This window comes from Balaenoptera physalus, assembly GCF_965194825.1.
Source record: "Balaenoptera physalus genome assembly, chromosome: 2".
Classification (NCBI taxonomy): domain Eukaryota; kingdom Metazoa; phylum Chordata; class Mammalia; order Artiodactyla; family Balaenopteridae; genus Balaenoptera; species Balaenoptera physalus.
Window position 1 is genome coordinate 29538555 of NC_138883.1, and position 21200 is coordinate 29559754.

The window sequence follows — 21200 nt, forward strand, 5'->3', positions numbered from 1 at the left end:
CCTTGTGAGATCTTAGTTCCCCAATCAGGGATTGAACCCAGTCCCATTGCAGTGCAAGCGCCAAGTCCTCACCACTGGACTGCCAGGAAATTCCTATTATACTTATATTTTTAATAAAAGTTTTGTTGTTGTAGCTTTTACATTTAAGTCTTGGATTCATTTGAGTTAACTTTTGTATATGTTGTAATATAGGGGCCCAAATTCCCTAGGTCTCTTCTTTTGCATGTGGATATCCAATTATCCCAGCACCACTTGTTGAAAGACTATTCTTTCCTCCATTGAATAGTCCTGGAACCCTTGTAGAAAATCAATTGACAGTAGATGGGTGGGTTTAATTATAGACTCTCAATTATATTCCTTTGATCTATACTTCTAGCCTTATACCAGTACCACACTGCTTTGATCATTGTATCTTTGTAATAAGTTTTGAAGTCAGGAAGTGTGAGTACTCCAGCTTTGTTCTTTTTAGGACTTTCAAGATTGCTACTTGGGGTTCCTTGCAATTCCACATGAATTTTAAGATCAGCTGTCCACTTCTACAGAAAAAAGTGTTTGGAATTTTGATAGAAATTTCATTGAATCTGTAGATCAATCTGGGGAGTATTGCCATCATAACAATATTAAGTCTTTCAATCCATGAACACAGGATATCTTTCCACTTACTCATGTCTTTAATTTTTTTTTAATTTTTATTTATTTTTTGGCTGTGTTGAGTCTTCATTGCTATGCGCGGGCTTTCTCTATTTGCGGTGAGCAGGGGCTATTCTTCGTTGTGGTGCACAGGCTTCTCACTGTGGTGGCTTCTCTTGTTCTGGAGCACAGGCTCTAGAGTGTACAGGCTTCAGTAGATGCAGCGCATGGGCTCAGTAGTTGTGGCATGCGGACTCTAGAGTGCAGGCTCAGTGGTTGTGGCACACGGACTTAGTTGCTCCATGGCATGTGGGATCCTGGACCAGGGATCGAACCCGTGTCCCCTGCATTGGCAGGCAGATTCTTAACCACTGCTCCACCAGGGAAGTCCTATGTCTTCTTTAATTTCTTTCAATAACATTTTGTTGTTTTCACTGTATAAGTCTTGCATCTCCGTGGATAACTTTATTCCAAGGTAGTTTTATTCTTTTTGATGCTATTGTAAGTGGAATTATTTTCTCCTGAGACCATAAAACTCCTGGAAGAAAACATAGCTGGTAAACTACTTGACATCAGTCTTGGCAATGATGTTTTGGATCTGACACCAAAAACAAAGGCAACAAAAGCAAAAATAAACAAGTAGGACTTCATGAAGCTAAAAGGTTTCTGCACAGCAAAAGAAACCATCCATGAAATTAAAAGGTAACCTACTGAACGGGAGAAAATATTTGCAAATCATATATCTGATAAGGGATTAATATCCAAAATACATAAAGAACTCATACAACTCAATAACAACAACAAAAACAGATATAATTCAAAAATGCACAGAATATCTGAATAGACATTTTTCCAAAGAAGACCCTACAGATGGCCAACAGGTACATGAAAATACGCTCATCACTAATCATCAGGGAAATGCAAATCAAAACCACCTCACCATCACCTCACACCTGTTAGAATAGCTATTATCAAAAAGATGAGGGATAACAAATATTAGTGAGGATGTAGAGAAAAGGGAGCCCTTGTGCACTGTTGGTGGGACTGTAAATAGGTGCAGCCACTATGGAAAACAGTATGGAGTTTCCAAAAAAATTAAAAGTAGAACTACCATAGGATCCAGCAATTCCACTTCTGAGTATTTATTGGAAGAAAATGAAAACACTAATTCAAAAAGATATATGCACCCCCATGTTCACTGCAGCATTATTTACAATAGCCAAAATATGGAAACAACCTAAATGTTCATCGATGGATGAATGGATAAAAAATATGTGAAATACATAAATAATGGTATATTGTTTAGCCATAAAAATAATGAAATTTTGCCACTTGTGACAACATGGATGGACCTTGAAGGCACTATGCTAGGTGAAATAAATCAGACAGAGAAAGATGAACACTGTATGCTCCCACTTTTGTGTGGAATCTAAAAAACAAAAGAAAACAGAACCAAGCTCCAAGATACAGAGAATGGATTGGTGGCTGCCAGAGGTGGAGATTGGGGGGTGGGCAAAATGGGTGAAGGGGGTCCAAAGTACAAACTTTTAGTTATAAAATAAATAAATCATGGGGATGTAATGTATTGAATACAACATTGTGACTATAGTAAATAATACTGTATTGCATATTTGAAAGCTTAAAGTAAATCTTAAACTTTTTCACTATAAGAAAAAAAATTGGGGCAATTCCCTATAGGTCCAGCGGTTAGGACTCTGCGCTTTCACTGTCGAGGTCTCAGGTTCGATCCCTAGTTGACTGGGGAACTAGGATCCCACAAGCTGCGTGGTGTAGCCAAAAATAAATACATAAATAAAAAGAAAGAAAAATTTGTAACTATATATGGTGATAGATATTAACTAGACTTATTGTGGTGATTATTTTACAATGTATACACATATCCAATCATTATGTTGTACACCTGAAACTAATATAACGTTATATGCCAATTATGCCTAAATTTTAAAAAATGAGTTGGGAAGTGTTCCCTCTTCTATCCTCTGGAAGAATTTGTGTAGAATTGGTATTGTTTCTTCCTTAAGTGTTTGGTAGAATTCAGTAGCAAAGCCATCTGGTCTTGGAATTGTCCTTGTGACTAAATTTTAGTTTAGTTTTAAACTAAAATTCATCTTAATAGATAAAGGGTTATTCCAGTTATGTTTTTCCTTGAGTCATGTTTGGCAGTTTGTGTCCTTTAAGGAATTGGCCATTTCTTGTAAGTAGTTGAATTTATAATAACATAAAGTTATTAATAATATTTCTTTATTATTCTTTTACTATATTAGGATTTGTAGTGATTTTCGTTTCCATTTCTGTAACAGTATTTGTGTCTTTTCTCTCTTTTTGGGGTAAGTCTAGATATAAATTTATCAATTTTTAAAAATCTTGTCAAAGAACCATCTTTTGGATTATTTTCTCTATTGTTTTCTATGTCATCGTTTCTGCTCTGATCTTAATTATTTTCTTCTCTCTGTTTATTTTAGATTTAACTTGCTCTTGTTCTCTAGTTCCATAAGATGATGGCCTAAATAATTGCTCTGAGACCTTTATTCTTTTCTGAGACAAGCATTATATCCTACAAATTTATCTCTAAGCATTGTCTTTATTTGTTGTGTTTTCATTTTCTTTCAGCCCAGAATACTTTCTAATTTCCCTTGTGGCTTCTTTGACCAAAGTGTTGTTTAGAAGTGTATTGTTTAATTTCCAAATATTTAGGGATTTTCCAGTTATATTTCAGATACAGATTTCTAGCTAATTCCATTGTGGTTAGAGAAAACACTTTATATGATTTCAATACTTTTAAATTTATTGAGATTTATTTTAGTGCCTAACATGATCTATCTTGGTGAATGGCCTGTGTGCACTTGAAAAGAAGGTATATTTTTCTGTCGTTGGGAATGCCAAGTTGGTTGATAATGTTGTTCAAGTCTTCCCTATTCTTACTGATTTCCTTCCTACTTGTATTAATTACTGTCAGGAGTATAGAAATCTCCAACTCTATTTGTGGATTTGTCTATTCCTCCTTCCAGTTCTTTCAATTTTTGCTTTATGTATTTTGAAGTTCTGTTATTAGGTGAATGCATATGTCCTCTTGATGAAATGTCTCTTTCTAAACCTGATAATATTTCTTATTCTAAAATTTTCTTTGTCTGATATTAATGTGGCCATTGCAGATTTGTTTTGATTAATGTTTTCATAATATAACTTTTTCAATCCTTTTACTCTATGTCTTTACCCTTCAAGTGTGTTTCTTGTAGATGGCATACAGTTGGACCTTGCTTTTTTTATCCAGTTGGACAATTTTTGCCTTTTCACTGCAGTGTTTAAACCATTTACACTTAATGTGATTTTCTTCATGGCTGGGTTTACATATGCCATCTTGCTATTTGTTTTCTACTTGTTCTGTATGTCCTTTACTCCTTTTCCCATCTTATCTTATTTTGGATTGAGTACATTTTATTATTCAATTTTCTTGCTAACATTGGCCTATCTGCTATACATCTTGTTTTGTTTTTTAGTTGATCTGGGGTTCACAATATATATGGCTAACTTATCATACTCTAACTTCAAAAAATGTAATACCATTTATATAGAATTTACCACTGCATACTTCCATGTTCTCTCCCATCCTTTGTACTATTATTTTCCTACATTTTACTTTATAAACTATGTTATAAACTCCATGATACATTGTTATTGTTTTTATTATAAACAATTATCTTTTAAAAATATTTTAACAATGGGAAAAATATTTTTATATTTATCCATATATTTGACAATTCCATCATTCTTCATTATTTTGTATCTATCTAAATTTCCCTCTAGTATCATATCCTTTTGCCTGAATAATGTTCTTTATCATTTCTTGTAGTGCAGGTCTGCTTATTATGAATTCTCTGTGATTACTTTTGTTTGAAAAAGTCTTTATTTTGCCTTCATTTATAAAAAACATTTACTAGTAAGGAATTCTAGATTGACAGGTTTTTTTTCATTCATTACTTTTAAGATGTTGCTACATTGTTCCCTGGCTTACATGATTTTTGATGAGAAGTCTGCTATCATTATTTTTTCCCCTCTCTGTTATATATCTTTTTTTCTCTTGGGCCATTTTCAAGATTTTCTCTTTATCACTCATTTTCAGCAATTTGATTATAAGGACCTTGCTGTGGTTTTCTTCATATCTTTTCTGCTTGGGGTTCACTGAACTTCCATCTGTGGGTTTATAGGTTTCATCAAATTTGGAAAACTTTTGGCCATTTATTTCTTGAAATATTTTTCTGTCCTTTCTCTTGCTCTCCTTTCCTTTTGTGACTTTAATTACACATATACTAGATTGCTTGATATTGTTCCACAGATTGCTGATGCTCTGTTCATTTTTTTTTCCAGCCATTTTTCTTCCAGTGTTTCATATTCAGTACCTTCTATGGCTATGTTTTCCACCCTCTGTGGTGTTTAATCTGTTGTTAATCCTATACAGTATATCTTTCATTTGAGATAGTGTATTTTTTTTTAATTAAACAATTTTTTGGGGCTGTGTTGGGTCTTCATTGCTGCGCGCGAGCTTTCTCTAGTTGCGGCGAGCAGGGGCTCCTCTTTGTTGCGGTGCGTGGGCTTCTCATTGCAGTGGCTTGTCTTTATTGTGGAGCTCGGCTCTAGGCATGTGGGCTTCAGTAGCTGTGACACACAGGCTTAGTAGTTGTGGCTTGTGGGCTCTAGAGCACAGGCTCAGTAGTTGTGGTTCATGGGCTTAGCAGCTCTGCGGCATGTGGGATCTTCCTGGACCAGGGATCGAACCCATGTCCCCTGTATTGGCAGGCAGATTATTAACTACTGCGCCACGAGGGAAGTCCTCTAGTACCTTTTTAACAGAGAAAAAAGTTTTAATTTGTTAACATCTAATTTTATCAATTTTCTCTTTTATGAATTGTGCTTTTGCTATCATGTCTAAGAACTCTTCACCTAGCCTAGATCTTGAAATTTTTCTCATATGTTTTCTTCTTAAAGTTTTATAGTTTTGCATTTTACTTTTAAATCTATGATCAGTTTTGAATGAATTTTTGTATAAGGTATGAGGTTCAGGTTGAGGTTATTTTTTGCTTATTTTTTGTCCAGTTACTCCAGCACCATCCTTCCTCTAGGATAGAGGAAAGACTTATCCTTCCTGTAAATGAATTGCTTTTGCAACTTTGTCAAACATTAGTTGAGTGCATTTCTCAAAGTTGAGAAATAGGGAAGGAAACAAGGTCCTGAGCATGCTATTTGACTCCAAGATTGAGATTTGCCAGAAATTATAATCACCAGATTGTTCAGTTATGTGAGCCAGTACATTTCTTTTATTGATTAAGGCAGTTCGATTTGCAATTTCTGCCTTAACTACTGTAAGGAAAATATAGCTCATAGGTCAGTGGACTCAATCATAATATGATGAAATATATTATCATATTTAAAAACTACCAACCAGAGTAGAGTAAGTAATCCATTTAAGTATAGAAAAAGCAAAGTTCTCTTAGTAAAATATAGGATTGCCTCTTTTGGACACTTGTTATTTTGCAGTCCAACATCCCACCTCCTTTCCTATTTGTAGGTAGTCTCCCACTATATCATGCCTCCTACTCCAGAACTCAAGAGAAAAGATCCTCCCTCTCTCCACTTTCCTTACATCCAGGCCACAAATACGTGATCCAAGTAGATTTCCTGCCTAGGATTTTGAAGCTTGAGAGATATATAAAGATGCAGAGACAGTTAAGAAATTTTTCACAGCAGCACTGCTGTATTAGTTTTCTGTGGCTGCTGTAACAAATAACCACAAATTTATTGGCTAAAACAACATAGATTTATTATCTTACAGTTTTACATGTCAGAAGTCAGATATAGGTATCACTGGGCTGAAATCGAGTTGTTGGCAGGACTGTGTTCCTTTCCGAGGCTGTAGGGGATAATCTGTTTCCTTACCTTTTCTAACTCTGAGAGGCTCCCAGCATTCCTTGGCTCATGGTACCCTTTCTCCATTTTCAAAGTCAGCAACTCTGGCTCCTTCTGTCATCATATCTGTCTTTGACCACAGCTGGGAAAGGTTCTCTGCTCTGTGATTAAATTGGGCCCCCCTGGATAATGCAAGCTAATCTTCCTATCTCAAGGTCCTTAACCTTATGGGATGAACATAAACACACTACTATATATAAGATAGATAACCAACAAGGACCTGCTGTATAGCACAGGGAACTCTACTCAATATTCTGTGATAACCTATAGGAGAAAAGAATGTAAAAAATAATGAATATATGCATATGTATAACTGAATCACTTTGCTGTGCACCTGAAACTAACACAACATTGTAAATCAACTATACTCCAATAAAATTAAAATATTAAAAAAAAAGAAACAGGACCTCCACAGCGGTCCAGTGGTTAAGACTCCACGCCGCCCCTGCAGGGGGCGCGGGTTTGATCCCTGGTCGGGGAACTAAGATCCCATATGCCGCACAGTATGGCCAAAAAAACAAAAACAAAAAAATATAAACCATATATACACATACATATACATACACACACACACACACACACACACACACATATATATACATAAAGAAACAAACAAACAAAAACTCTGAAGCAGGTGCAGCTGCCAAAGAATGAGCAGCGACCTGCCGGCCTCTTCTTCCTGCTCCTGACGATGACAGTGGCAATCCTTTCCCCAGAGCTCCAGTTCCCTTACCCCGCCAGTCCTCACCCTAGTCCAAGGTGCTGTACGTGGCGGGGCCCCAGAAGTGCCCAGTTTTGAGTGACTGATGAAAAGAACTAACAAAGCCTGGGGCAGTGGCTCCACCTGCTGAGGTCTGGGGCCGGGCATCCCTCCCTGAAATGAGGGCTACTGGTCTCTGACGAGATGAACACAGAAATCGAAAGGAAGCATCTAGAAACTTTTATAGCAATTTGGCAGAGTCATTTTATTTCCTTTGAATCTAATAATAATTTTTTTTAATTGAAAAAAAAAGGTCCTCAATCTTAGTCACATGTGCAAAGTCCCTTTTGCCATGTAGTGTAACGTGTATACAGGTTGTCGGGGTCTGGATGTGGACATATTTGGAAGACTATTATTCTGCCTACCACAGTTGCCATCACTGAGAACGCAGTGGTGGCAGTAGCATAGAATGTACTGGAAAACATCTTCGGGGAGATGGTGCTAATGATGGTGTCCCACCTTGACCTCCTATGGTGAGAATTTGGTTGTGATTCCACCTAACTGCCTCCCTTGACTAGTTTTTGAGCCAGGTTTCCCAAACTTCTCAACAATTCTAAGATACCTTATAGCCTTCCAATAAAATAACTTCTTAATTACACAGAGTGAATTTCCAAGCTCTGTCTTAGTGGATAGCCATGTAATGTCAAGTAGAAAGGTAACTTTATTTATTTTTTTATTTTTTTATTTTTTTGGTTGCGTTGGGTCTTCGTTGCTGCGCGCGAGCTTTCTCTAGTTGCGGTGAGCGGGGGCAACTCTTTGTTGCGGTGCGGGGGCTTCTCATTGCGGTGGCTTCTCTTGTTGCGGAGCATGGGCTCTAGGCACGTGGCCTTCAGTAGTTGTGGCTCACAGGCTCAGTAGTTGTGGCTTGCGGGCTCGAGAGCACAGGCTCAGTAGTTGTGGCGCACGGGCTTAGTCACTCCATGGCATGTGGGATCTTCCCGGACCAGGGCTCGAACCCGTGTCTCCTGCACTGACAGGCAGATTCTTAACCACTGCACCACCAGGGAAGTCCAGAAAGGTAACTTTAGAGGAATTCAATTATTCTGGTTCCATGGGTAGAGACTATCTCTAATAGGAGGTCTATACATGTTAGCCTTTTATCATAAATATTCAATTGATTTGAATACTTCCCTCTTGTTCTGATTCTATACTCACCAAGCACTTTTTCAATAGGTTTCTCCTCTAGGACTATTATCAGAGGAACAAATGTGCTGTGTTAATTTTGAGCATTCCAGTCTGCATAATAGTAATATGTCATTGTAAACTATTGGCTTGGCATCCTCAGCCTGGTAAACTTAGTGTGTGTCTACCGCTAAGAGATGGATCCATCTAGGTGGGTGATAAAATCAAGTTTCTGTGTCTGCCAGGCCGAAGGGTGGATCTGGGCTCTGACAAACTTACCAAGGAAATGAATGCCATCCCTTAGCACCATTTGGGAAACAGACAGCTTAATCCACACAGGATACCTGGATGTAGCCACACAATTTAGGAGTGTGTATTTTAATAGCTGAAGACCAGTGGTGTGTGTGTGTGTGTGTGTGTGTTTGTACTGAGGACTCCTTTTATGGGGGAAGTTGAAGGGGACAAACCTGAAAACCTTTCTTCTACTTGTTTTGTATGTCCTGTTGTGGTTAAGACCTTTAAAATGCTGTGTTGAGTGACCTAAGGAAATTATTAAGTCCAAAAGCTTGGTTTGCTTACTTTGTAGATTCTACTTTCCAGTCACCTTTTACTTTATTCATTTTTTTCTAATTAAAAATTTTAAAATTTTATTTTATATGGTGAGATATGCAAATGAGAAAGTATGAAAAACATATACATTGTTTAAAGCAAAAGTATCAAGTGAACATTAGTGCAACCACCACAAAGGTCAAGAGTAGAACACTGCCTGTGACTTTCTGTTTGAATAAAAAAAAAAAAAAGAAGAGTGGAACACTGCCAACAAACACCCAGATGTCCTTCATGTGCCCTGATACATATGGGCTCCTCCCTGAGCTAACCACTAGCTTGACTGTTCTTTTTTGTATAATGGCTCATAATATGGCAAATTGGCCATCCTACTGGAAACAATGAAAAATGCTGGTAAAATAGTGAAGAGTCAATAAGAAGACCAGGAAAAATCAGACCAAAATCTAGGTGAAGGCAGGATCCAGAGAGTAAATAGAGCAATGATGTTACTTTTACCCTAGGGCACATGTCTTACTTGAGAACTTAAACTTTTTTTTTTTGTCTTTCTCTTATAGCTTTTTTTTTTTCATATCCTGTTTTATTCTTTTATTGTTTTCAGGGCTCCTTGAAAATATATAATTTTTATTTTATTTATTTATGTATTAAAGTACAGTTGAGTTTACAATGTCATGTTAGTTTCAGGTATATAGCACAGTGATTCAGAGAGAGATATATATATATATATATATATACACATACTTTTTCAGATTCTTTTCCCTTATCGGTTATTACAAAATATTGAGTATAGTTTCCTGTGCTATGCAGTAGGTCCTTGTTGGTTATCTATTTTATGTATAGTAGTGTGTACGTGTTAATTCTAACCTCATAATTTATCCCTCCTCTTCTTTCCTCTTTGGTAACCATAAGTTTGTTTCTATGTCTGTGGGTCTATTTCTGTTTTGTACACAAGTTCATTTGTATCTTTTTTTCTTCTTTTAGATTCCACATATAAATGATACCATGTAATATTTGTCTTTCTCTGTCTGGCTTACTTCACTTAATATGATAATCTCTAGATAAACCCATGCACCTATGGTCAACTAATCTATGACAAAGGAGGCAAGAATATACAATGGAGAAAAGACAGTCTCTTCAACAAGTAGTGCTGGGAATACTAGACAACTACATGTAAAAGAATGAAATTAGAACATTCTCTAACACCATATACAAAAATAAACAAAATGGATTAAAGACCTAAATGTAAGACCGGGTACTATAAAACTCCTAGAGGAAAACAAAGGCAGAACACTTTTTGACATAACTCACAGCAATATGTTTTTGGATCTGTCTCCTAGAGTAATGGAAATAAAACTAAAAATAAACAAATGGGACCTAATTAAACTTAAAAGCTTCTGCACAGCAAAGGAAACCATAAACAAAATGAAAAGACAACCTACAGAATGGGAGAGAGTATTTACAAACAATGCGACTAACAAGGGATTAATTTCCAAAATATACAAACAGCTCATACAGCTCAATATCAAAAAAACAACCCATCAAAAAATGGGCAGAAGATCTAAATAGACATTTCTCCGAAGAAGACATACAGATGGCCAACAGGCACATGAAAAAAATGCTTAACATTGGTAATTATTTGAGAACTGCAAATCAAAACTACAATGAGGTTTCACCTCAAACCCATCAGAATGGCCATCATCAAAAAGTCTACAAATATTAAATGCTGGAGAGGGTATGAAGAAAAAGGAACCCTCCTACACTGTTGGTGGGAACATAAACTGGTATAGCCACTATGGAGAACAGTATGGAGTTTCCTTAAAAAACTAAAAACAGAGTTACCATATGATCCTGCAATCCCACTCCTGGGCATATATCCGGAGAAAACTATAATTTGAAAAGATACATGCACCCCAATATTCATTGCAGCACTATTTACAATCACCAAGACATGGAAACAACCTAAGTGTCCATCAACAGATGAATGGATAAAGAAGATGTGGTGCATATACACAATGGAATATTAGCCGTAAAAAAAATGAAATAATGCCATCTGCAGCAACATGGATGGACCTAGAGAACTTAAACTTGTTTTTTCTAGGCCTAGGGGGCAAGTAGGACAGAAGGCTAAGCCCAGGGCCTGGTTGAATGGGGAATTCTAAAGCCGGGACCTCAGTGTAAGGGTGAATTGCAAGTAAACACACCCCCACCTAACAGATTGTAAAGAAAGTTGTCTTGGAAGGGGTGATTGTGGGGAGCTGTAGAGGGGTACTGGACCCATAAGCCAGCCCTCTCAGGGATATGTAGCCTAAATATACATCTCTTGGTGGTTTAAAAAAAAAAAAAATCCCAAACAGTGCTAGTTCAAAGTTATCTCTACTCGCAGAAGCAAAACTAAATTCTCTCAGGAGGAATGAACCTTTATCTTAGCTTTCAAAATTCCCACAAATACTTTTCCAAGGAGAGTGCAGCTCATAGTAAAAAATAACTAAGCACACAAAGAATGAGAATGAGTAAAACCATCCAACAACTGAAAGGGAGCTGATAATTCCAATGATCTATTACAAGAAATAAAAGTAAAATAGTTTTTTTCCATTATTGACATATTGCACTTAAATAGTAAGAAATTTCAAGAGTATAACTGTTTCAAAAGTCTTTCTTTTTCCTCACCTTAGTTACCTTCCTTGGAGGCAACCATTTTCCACAGTTTTAGGGGTTCTTATTTTAACTTAAAAAAATGTACTTTAAAATGGGCACGTTGGTTTTAAAAAGGGTTAAATACCATTTTGTTCTCAGGATATATTAATAGCCTCATTTTATAATTAGGAGTATGAAGCAAACTATTAAGGCTACAAAAAATTATAGTGGTAGGTTAGGAACAAAACCTTCTAGGGCAATTTTATGCCATGCTGGCCAGTCTCAAGAGCCTAGCTCAAGACCTGTTATCTTAAATTCCTTTCTAAAATCCCTCTTTACCTCTTCTCCCCTTAAAACTTCGAAATTGTAAAGTACTACAGATAGCTTAGGTCTTAGTACCCTTGTTTGTGATGTGGCATTTCTCAACCATTGTGCTGTTAGTCCCACTGTTGTTAGTCCCACTGTTGGCTATCTGCCCAGTCTTGAAGACATAATTTTCAGCAATATAACCCTCACACATGGCTGATTCATTATTATGTAGATTTGGTTTTACTATTGGTCTAACTATGTCCCTTGAATCATAGCGTACAAAATTATCTCACTTTAAGTCAGGAGATGGGTTCTTGTCCCAGCTTTGTCAATAATTTGCTTTATGACCTTGGCAAGTCACATAACCTTCGTTTTCTCTCCTGGGTTAACAATTATCAAGATAGAATCATAGAACATTAAAACTGGCAGGGACCTCAGAGTTTACAGGATATAATCCTTTTATTTCATGGAGAGTTGCGTGATTTACCCAAGAGCTTTCTAGAACAAGCACCCCGTCTTCAGCATCTCAAACCAGTGCTCTTTACATCAGGCTTTCTTTCAGTGTTGTTCTAAGAAACAAACGAAAAAAACAAAAAGTGAAAGCACTGAATACAAGTATAAAACCATTTACGAAAAGCCAGATAACGGTGTTAACCATTAGCCTTACTGTAGCCTGAAAGCTTACTTGAATAAATGTACTCCTTCTAAGTAAAAGACGATTTAAAATTTGGAAGTTCTTCAGGTATGTAAGGAAAAGTCAGAAAAATAAATTAATCGAGAAAAAAAATTAATGGTTGGCTTGCAGAACACTCTTGAAGGGAAAACAAAACTCCCACAAGAGTACTTATATACTCTTATAAATTCTTTCTGGTCTTTTCTTAGTGCAAGATGAACTTGGGTAAGAGGAGACTGCCTGTTTTTATACATTCCTGAAGGAATGGTGTGCATTAAGGGTTACTTGAAATCGAATTATTTGCCTCGCCTATACTACATATTACATCAGTTCTCTAATTTAGCGCCACTCCTTCTCTGGCCACTACCCAAAACAACGTGCTGAAACCTGCGGAAACCACAGTCACCGCAAAAACTCCAAGTCCCATAATGCTCGAAGGGCAGTCTCTACCGCCTCTTCGCAAGAGCAGCGTTTTCGGTACTGGGAGTTGTAGTCATTCGGGGTGGTGGGGGGGTGGTGGGGGTTGGAGGGGGCTTCACTTCCAGGAAATTGGGGGAAGGACGCGCCTCCGGAGAACTACATTTCCCAGGAGGCTAAGCGCGTCCTTCTCCGCCCCCGCCGGCGTCAGGCTCCACCTCTCCCGCTCCTCCCTCACTGGGCTGCGCCGCTCACGCCTTCCTGTTAGTCCGAGCAGGGAGAAGTTCACTCAGATCAGCTGATCCTAACTGACAACAGGAGAGGAGGAAGCCCGGGAGGCAGCGAAGGAGGAGGGGGGTGGAGATGGAGAGGAGGATGGATCCACCGGTGCCCTGAGGAACAGCCCCCGCCTCCATCGGCGCCCCGGGGTCCCCCGACGCCTCCTCGCCGCAGCAGAGCTGCTTCGTGGTGGGGTTCCCGGGAAGCCGCGGTCGGGGAGGGAAGGGCACGGCCCTGCGCCGGACGAGCGCTAGCCCTGGAGCTCCCTCTGCCCCCGGGAGGAAGGGGGGGCGGGGGCGGCGGGGGTGGAGATGGGGGTGGGGTGGTATAAACAATGGATTCGGCTTTGGCCTCTGCCAGCGTGGGGGGGATTTGGGGGGACCTCCTTTGTTCTTAGACCTTGCTCCTGCCCCTCGGGTTGTGGTGGTGTTGTACGGAAGGAAGGAAGGGTGAGGAATCCCCGGCTGGAGAGAGGCGTCGAGGTGGGAGGCCGAGTGGATAGATTGTTTACTTGGGTCTGGTGGGCGGAGAGGTATCTTTTTGAAGGTTGGTTTTATTTTTTTCTCAATTGTGACAAATTTTGATTTTTATTAACGTTGTGGGAGCTGGCTGGGCACTTCTGTGATTAAGGTGTAAATAAGGTCTCCTAGTCACTCCTTTCGCCTTCCTTGTTTATCTAAAAATAAGATGGATCGATTGATTACTGTATGGGAGGAGTGAATACCCGAAAGCAGGGCTTTACATTTCCTGGGAGCGTTAGTTTGGGTGTCGAGGCGAAGGGGAGTTAGGAATATGATTGTGACAAAAAGCCCCTTTTTTGCCCCAGTTATCTATCTATCTTTCTTTCTTTTTTTTTTTTTTAGTTATTTTAAAGTTGGGTTTTGAGTGACAAAGAGAAAAATTATTTGTTTTAACTCACTTCAGGCCTGGCTTTGCCGTGGACCATAGTGGAGGAATTCTGTCTCCTGTTGCTCCCTTTTTTTGCAGTTAGAGAAAAGGACAAAAGGAAGTACAATAATTGTTTTTAATTGTTTTTAAACATGGAATGGTGACTCTTGTTTCCAGGTTTAGAGTCCTTAATAGGCCTCTGTCTAGAGTTGAAGCAATCCAGTCACAAGGTTAGTTGGATCTGCGCAGGACTTTGATGGAGCTAAAGTTTATTATTATTGTTTCTTTAGCTTTTTACAAGCGTCTTTCTCCACCTCTCCCAATTGTGGGGTGCAGGTAAGGGTGCAGAGGGTTGCCCCTCCAAGGACTATTTGCTTAGTGCTTTTGATTCTTAATTTAATAACTGAGGGAACAGAGAATTTCAGTCTAGGAAATAAAGCAACACAGTCTCTTAAATGCCTTGAGACTAGAAGTAGTGGTTGTTTTCAAAAGGAGCGGGCTTAACCATGATTTTGAGGAGAAATTTCTAGGCTCAGAATGAGCCAGTGTGATTTTTACAAGTGAGAGTGAGAATTCGCTTGGGAGTTTTGGCCTATTTAATCACAATCTTTTTTTTTTTTTTTTTTTAAGGTGCATTTTTGTTTTTAGATGAGTGAAATCCTTTTCCTGCCTCTATTCTAGGTATCCTCTGAAATACTGACTTGAGCTGGATAATATTGAAAAGTTCCTGACCACTCTCTTTCATTACCAAAACCTTGTGTCTGAGGCCCCATGCATGCGCCCACCTCAGTGAACCCATCAGATCTCTCTCAGATAGCCATAACAGATCCTCTCAAGTTAATTTTAACCACATATTTGCCTGCACTTTATGGAGGATGAAACTATCAAACCAAGTCAACGTTGCTGCTGATTCAGGAGTCTTGGCAGCAGGAAATTAAACATCCGAACATTTGTAAATGTGTGAAGAATTCTAATAAGACATCGATGTTTTTTTAAAAACATTTTTTTAAGGGTGTTCAGAACCCTGTGGAGGCTGTGCTCAGTCTTCGGACCCAACGCCTTTGTCTTCACTTCTGGGGAAAGCCCAGGTACCGTTACATGGTAGGTGCTTTCCTTCCCGGTCTGAATATGAGTGCGCAGACTTCCCCAGCAGAGAAGGGCCTGAACCCTGGGCTGTTGTGCCAGGAGAGTTACACCTGCAGCGGGACTGACGAAGCCGTCTTCGAGTGTGACGAGTGCTGCAGCCTGCAGTGTCTCCGCTGCGAGGAGGAGCTCCATCGGCAGGAGCGCCTGAGAAACCATGAGCGGATCAGACTCAAAGCTGGCCACGTCCCTTACTGCGACCCCTGCAAGGGCCCCAGTGGGCATTCTCCAGGTATGAAGCAGAGGGCAGTCGTGAGGTGCCAGACCTGTAAAATCAACTTGTGTCTGGAGTGCCAGAAGAGGACTCATTCTGGGGGTAACAAAAGGAGGCACCCCGTTACTGTGTACCATGTGGCTAAGGTCCAGGAGTTGCTGGCGGAAGAAGGGATGGATGAGGACACCAAGAGGAAGAAGATGACTGAGAAGGTTGTGAGTTTCCTCCTAGTAGATGAGAATGAAGAAATTCAGGTAAGCGCTCAGAGGTAGCAGGATTCATGTGGTGGCGGAACAGATCTGATGTTGGCAGCTGGCTCTCAGGGGAGGTCCAGGAGGAGCTCGCATTTTAATCAGTAAGAGGCAAGACCCCGGAAAGCTTAAATCTGCATGGAGTCAGATTTAGTTTCTTACCAACTGCATGACCTTGGGCTGAATTACTTTACCTCTCTGAGCCTTAGTTTTCTCATTTATAAAATGGGGACAGTGCCTAGTTCATTGGGTTGTAGCGAGGATGAAATGATACAGTGTTTGTAAAGCCTGTTACCTAATAAATGCTCAGTGTGTGGTAGCTGTCATTATTACTTTTAGGATTATTATCAGGAAGAACTGATTTAGAACCGTTTTCTCAATGAGAGCACTTTGGCAAGTTGTGAATACATGTGAATGAGGAGGGACTGTGTGTGTGCAGGGAAAGAAACACTGACTTTTGGTGGGTCCCACAGGAGTGCAAAGCTGTAAGTTGTCACACTGCTAACTCCGTTTAGAGACAGGTGTTTGAAAAGTGGCTTTTCGTAAGGGTAGTATCCTCTCCAGATGACGTCTTATTTTCATGTATTGGCTTCTGATCAATAGAAGCCAGTAAGGGCATCTGGGATTACAGAAGGACTGGAGAATATTTGATTTGATTCTGAGCTGGGGAGAGGGTGGCGTCTGATAGGAGCAAGTTGGGGAGATGGAAGTGTGTGACAGGGGCGATTGGGAAAGGGGTAGTAGAATGTTTATACTTTCCAGTGAAGGTAGTACAATTATCATGTCTATACTTCCAAATGAAGACTGCTTCATTTCACATCCTGGCTTCACTCACTGGCTGTATAACCAAGGGCAAGTTATTTAAACTCCATGCCTCAATTTCACTTCTACATCGCAGCAGTAGTTGAGAGGATTCAGAGAAATTAGGAATAGAAATGGAAAGGCCCTTATCACAGGGCCTGGCACGTGGAGTCCAGCACCACTTTGTTGTGTCTCAGTATCAGGGAGTGTTTGTGGTACGTTCAGTACTTTTAGCTGTGATGACTCCTCAAGTCTCCAGATTGGAGGAGTACCTTTGTAAGTTACCACTTGAAAACTTTCTAATTACCCAGTGAGTATTTTTCATCTTTTTCCGCCTTAGGTAAGGTTATGGAAATGAATTACGTCATGATTTCTGTGTACGTCTATTGTCAGCTAAATACTTTGCTAACACAGGCTTTTCTTGCTTGGTTGAGAGGAACTAACAGAGTTATGGAAGAGTGAGCCAGATCCCATTCTGCCTCCCTTGCTAGCAGTAGTGTCTCCTCGATGGATTCTGCTCTAATTGGGTGACAGTGTGCACTAAACGTTTTACAAATGGAACACTTGGATTTGGATGATTCCTGTTGGTTTTGCCACCAGTTCTCTTTAATGTCAGCCTTTGGAAAGTCATACTTCGAATTGTTGTCACTTTTGTAAAATGAGAGGAAGATTTGGGATGAACCAGTGGATATTGTGTCAGCACCAAAAAGAGTATTTTTTGAGGGGAGGAGGATGTATTGTCTTTTTTCTTTTTGTAGCACTGATACATATTTCTTAGCAGAGAATTAAGAAAATATAAGGAAGTGTACTGAAGCAGACAAATCCATCTTTTTTTCTTGTAGTGTGTAATGTGTATATAATTAGGTTGTTTTGTAAAGATTTCTCCCTTCATAAACATTGACCACTTCCCCGGAAATAACAGTTTATTAATTGTAAGAAGCACTGGTTGGGACTAATGGATGGGACAAGAATTTTAGGTGGTGACTTGTTCTCATAGGGTCATGGTGGAAGAGTACTTGGAGAAAATATCTAGTTCACTTTTCTAATGTGAATGTCTAAAACAATTAGAGAGATGATTGTCTGATATAAATCTAGATGATGAATTCAGCTAAATTGTAGACTCCTGGAGAGCAGGACCATGTCTTGTGCCCTGGATCACGTACAATGGTCGGCATGCTGTCAGCGCATAAATACTTGATTGGTGATGTCACATCTCAACCTCAGCTTTTTAGAAATGAATATCACACACATACTTAGTAAAAAACAAAACAAAACTAAACTCATTTGAAAGGGCATACAATGACAAGTTTCCCTCCTACTCCATACCCTTAGTCTCTTTCGTTAGAACAATCACTATTAACAGTTAACTACATGCACTTCTAGAGTTTTTTTCACGTATATTTACAAATATATGTATGTATCCTTTTAATTTTTCAACAAAAAGGGAATCTGATATACTTACTGTTCTGTCCTTGGCTGTTTTTCACTGAAGGATACATCTTGTAGAACTTTCCTTATCAGCACATTGAGGTCTACCTCATTATTTAAAGGCTGCCTAGTACTCTGTTGAATGGTTTTTCTATAATTTTAGCCTATTAAGGGATATTTGAGTTATTACAACGAAGGATGTGTTGAATATCCTATAAATCTAGTTAGAAATGGAATCTTTTTGTCAAATGATATGTACATTTTAAATTTAGATTGATATTACCAAATTCCTGAACCTTATTTTCTTAGCTTCTGCAGTACTTCTCTGAGTCTCCCCTGGGTTCTGGTCTTGGCTCATGATAGTTGAAATTTAAAGAGCTCTTACTGTGGTGCTTGGCACTGTTCTTAGCATTTGAGCTCATTGAGTCCTGATGAGAACTCTGTGTATTAGTTTCTTACTGTTGCTGTAACAAATTACCACAAATTTAGTGGCTTAAAGCAACACAAGTTTATTCTCTCATTGGTTGGAGGTCAGAAGTCCTAAAATGGACCCGATAGGGCTGTGTTCCTTCTGGAAGCTCTAGGGAAGAATGTGTTTCCTTATCTTTCTAGCTTCAAGAGGCCTCCCGTGTACTTTGGCTTGTGGCCCCATCATCCAGCTTCAAAGCTAGTAGTGTTAACATCTTCCAGTCCCTTTCTCTGTCTTTTTTCTTCTGTTGTCACTTGTCTCTCTGTGGCCCTTCTGCCTCCCTCTCACAGGGGTCTTTGTGGTTACATTGGATCCACTTGGATAATCCAGCATAGTCTCCCCACCTCAAGGTCCTTAATTCAGTCACATCTGCAGAGCCTTTTTGCCCCATGAAGTGACATATTCACAGGTTCTGGGCATTAGGATGTGGACATCTTCGGGGGTGGGGGGCAGTTTCAGCCTACCACACCCTATGAAGTAAGTTGTATGTCTTAGTCAGTTGGGCTACTGTGACAGAAGAGCATAGATGAGGTGGCTTAGAAACAACAGAAGTCTATTTCTCACAGTTCTAGAGGCTGGGAAGTTCAAACTCATGGCACTGACAGATTCAGTGTCTGTTGAGGGCTTGGTTCATGACACATTGCAGAAAGAAGCTCTCTGGGGTCTCTTTCATAAGGGCACTAATCCTATTCATAACGGTTCTACCCTCATGACATAATCACCTCTCACAGGCCTTACCTCCTAATGCCATCACCTTGGGGGTTAGATTTCAGCATATGCATTTCAGGGGGGATACAAGCATTTCGTATATAGCATTGTATTTTCTAGACGAGGACACTGAAGCACAGAGCGATGAAGTGACTCGCCAAGATCAAGTTACGATTAGTGGCAGAGGATTTGTGATCTAAGATCCTTGCTCTATGATACTGCTGTTCTGTCTCACCAAGTCACTTAAACTTTCTAATCAAACTTCATTCTGGTCAATAGCATCAACTCACCAATTCCTCATGGCTGCTGTGAGAATCAAATGAAACATAGCTCTATATAAATGCAAGACGTTACCATTGAAGAACTCCTTCCTCGTAGCAGTGAAGATTCCATGATTTAGGCCCCAACTTTGTTTTTCTTTTCATGTTTCTAGGCATTTGTGGGTTTTGATCATTTTCAGTTTAGTACATAGGGATTATTTTAGTAGCTTGTAGGCTGTTATTCTTATGTGTGGTTCCCTCAAATTCTCTGGCCTAGAGTCTCCTAAGATTTGTTGTTTGTGATTTGAGTATTATTTAGTTTATTTTGGAAAACCTAAAAGGACAAAAAGCTTCCTTTTGGTGGTGACAATTTTATCATTACCTTGTTACCATTTGAGTGTATACTAGAATGGCAAATTTGAGGAGAGATTGATTTTTGGTCTCAGAAGCAGGAACTCATTGGTGGCTTTTAAATGGACACATCTGGCCTACTAGCCAAAGACATTCATTCATTCATCACATTTACTGAGTATATATTCTGGTGCCAGGCATTTTCTAGGCTCCAGGAAAGCAGAGTTCACACATGTCAAACATATAAAAAGGTGGTTCAGATGTATAATCAAGGAAGAGTGACTGGGAAGCCACTTTTGCCGGATAGTTAGGGAAGGTTTCATTGTAAAGGTGACTTTTAAGCAAAGACCTGATGGTTAATACTACCTGGGGAAATAGACCTCCAGGCAGAGGGGAATGAGAACAGAAAGCAGGTGGGATGGCATGTTTGAGCAGAGAAAGAATGCCTGTGTGGCTGGAGTGAGCTGGCAGAGAGTGGTGAGGATAGAGGTGCAGAGGTAAGCGGGTGCCAGATCCTGTGGGGCCTTGTAGGCCAGGGAAATAAGTGTGGATTTTAAGTGTAATGGGAAGCACCAGACTGCTTTATGCTAGAAGGTCACAGGAGCTGGTGTGAAGACTAGATTGTAGTGACTGTGGGAGGGCAAGAGGGAAAGCAGGGAAACCACTTAGGAGGCTATTGAAGATGCTGAGGGGAGAGGTGGCTTCAATTTGGTGCGATCAGTGACATGGTGAGATGGAAAGACACTGATGAATTTGGGACAAAGTTTGGATGTAAAACGGAAATGCTGATATATTGGGTGGAGGGGTGAGGGAATGAGAGAACCCAGTGGTGACTCTTAGGCATTTGGTTTGTGCAAATAACACCTGGTTAATACCCCAGGTTTTATTGACTTAAATTGATAAAACTTTAAGAACTCAATTCACACAATAAAGAGAGTTAAAATAATCTCATTTGGTATTGTCTAACACAGTAGTTCTCAACCAGGAGAGGTTTTGCTCCCGCAGGGGGCATTGGGCAATGTTTGGAGACATCTCTGGTTGTCACAGCTGGGGCATGGGGGTTATGTGCTACCGGCTAGTGGATAGAGGCCAGGATGCTGCTAAATATCTTAAAAGGCATAGGGCAACCCCCACATGAAGAATTATTTGGTACAAAATGTCAAGAGTGCTGAGATTGAGAAAACTCATCTAAGAGATGAAGGTTCGATGTGATAGGAGATCTGGACTCCAGTGAAGTGGAAAACATTTAACCAATACACCACTTTTTCCTCCCTCTTTTCGTTCTGTTTGTTCCTCAGAAGTAATTTAACTTCTGAA

The 21200-nt window shown here is 39.6% G+C and overlaps 1 protein-coding gene across 5 annotated transcripts in view; it reads left to right on the top strand.

Moving 5' to 3' along the window:
- The first annotated feature begins 13347 nt into the window (after window positions 1-13347).
- The window catches only part of ZFYVE1 (zinc finger FYVE-type containing 1), a 49671-nt gene continuing 41818 nt past the window's right edge, over window positions 13348-21200 (top strand). The window contains exons 1-2 of one of the 5 annotated variants that reach the window (XM_082451628.1): window positions 13348-13559; window positions 14940-15869. In XM_082451628.1, the coding sequence (XP_082307754.1) occupies window positions 15357-15869 (513 nt within the window). In that variant the 5' untranslated portion in view covers window positions 13348-13559; window positions 14940-15356. Of the gene's footprint in view, window positions 13560-13718; window positions 13853-13898; window positions 14489-14888; window positions 15870-21200 lie in introns of those variants that run through there. The other 4 variants (XM_082451626.1, XM_082451625.1, XM_082451627.1 and 1 more) reach the window with 4 other exon arrangements.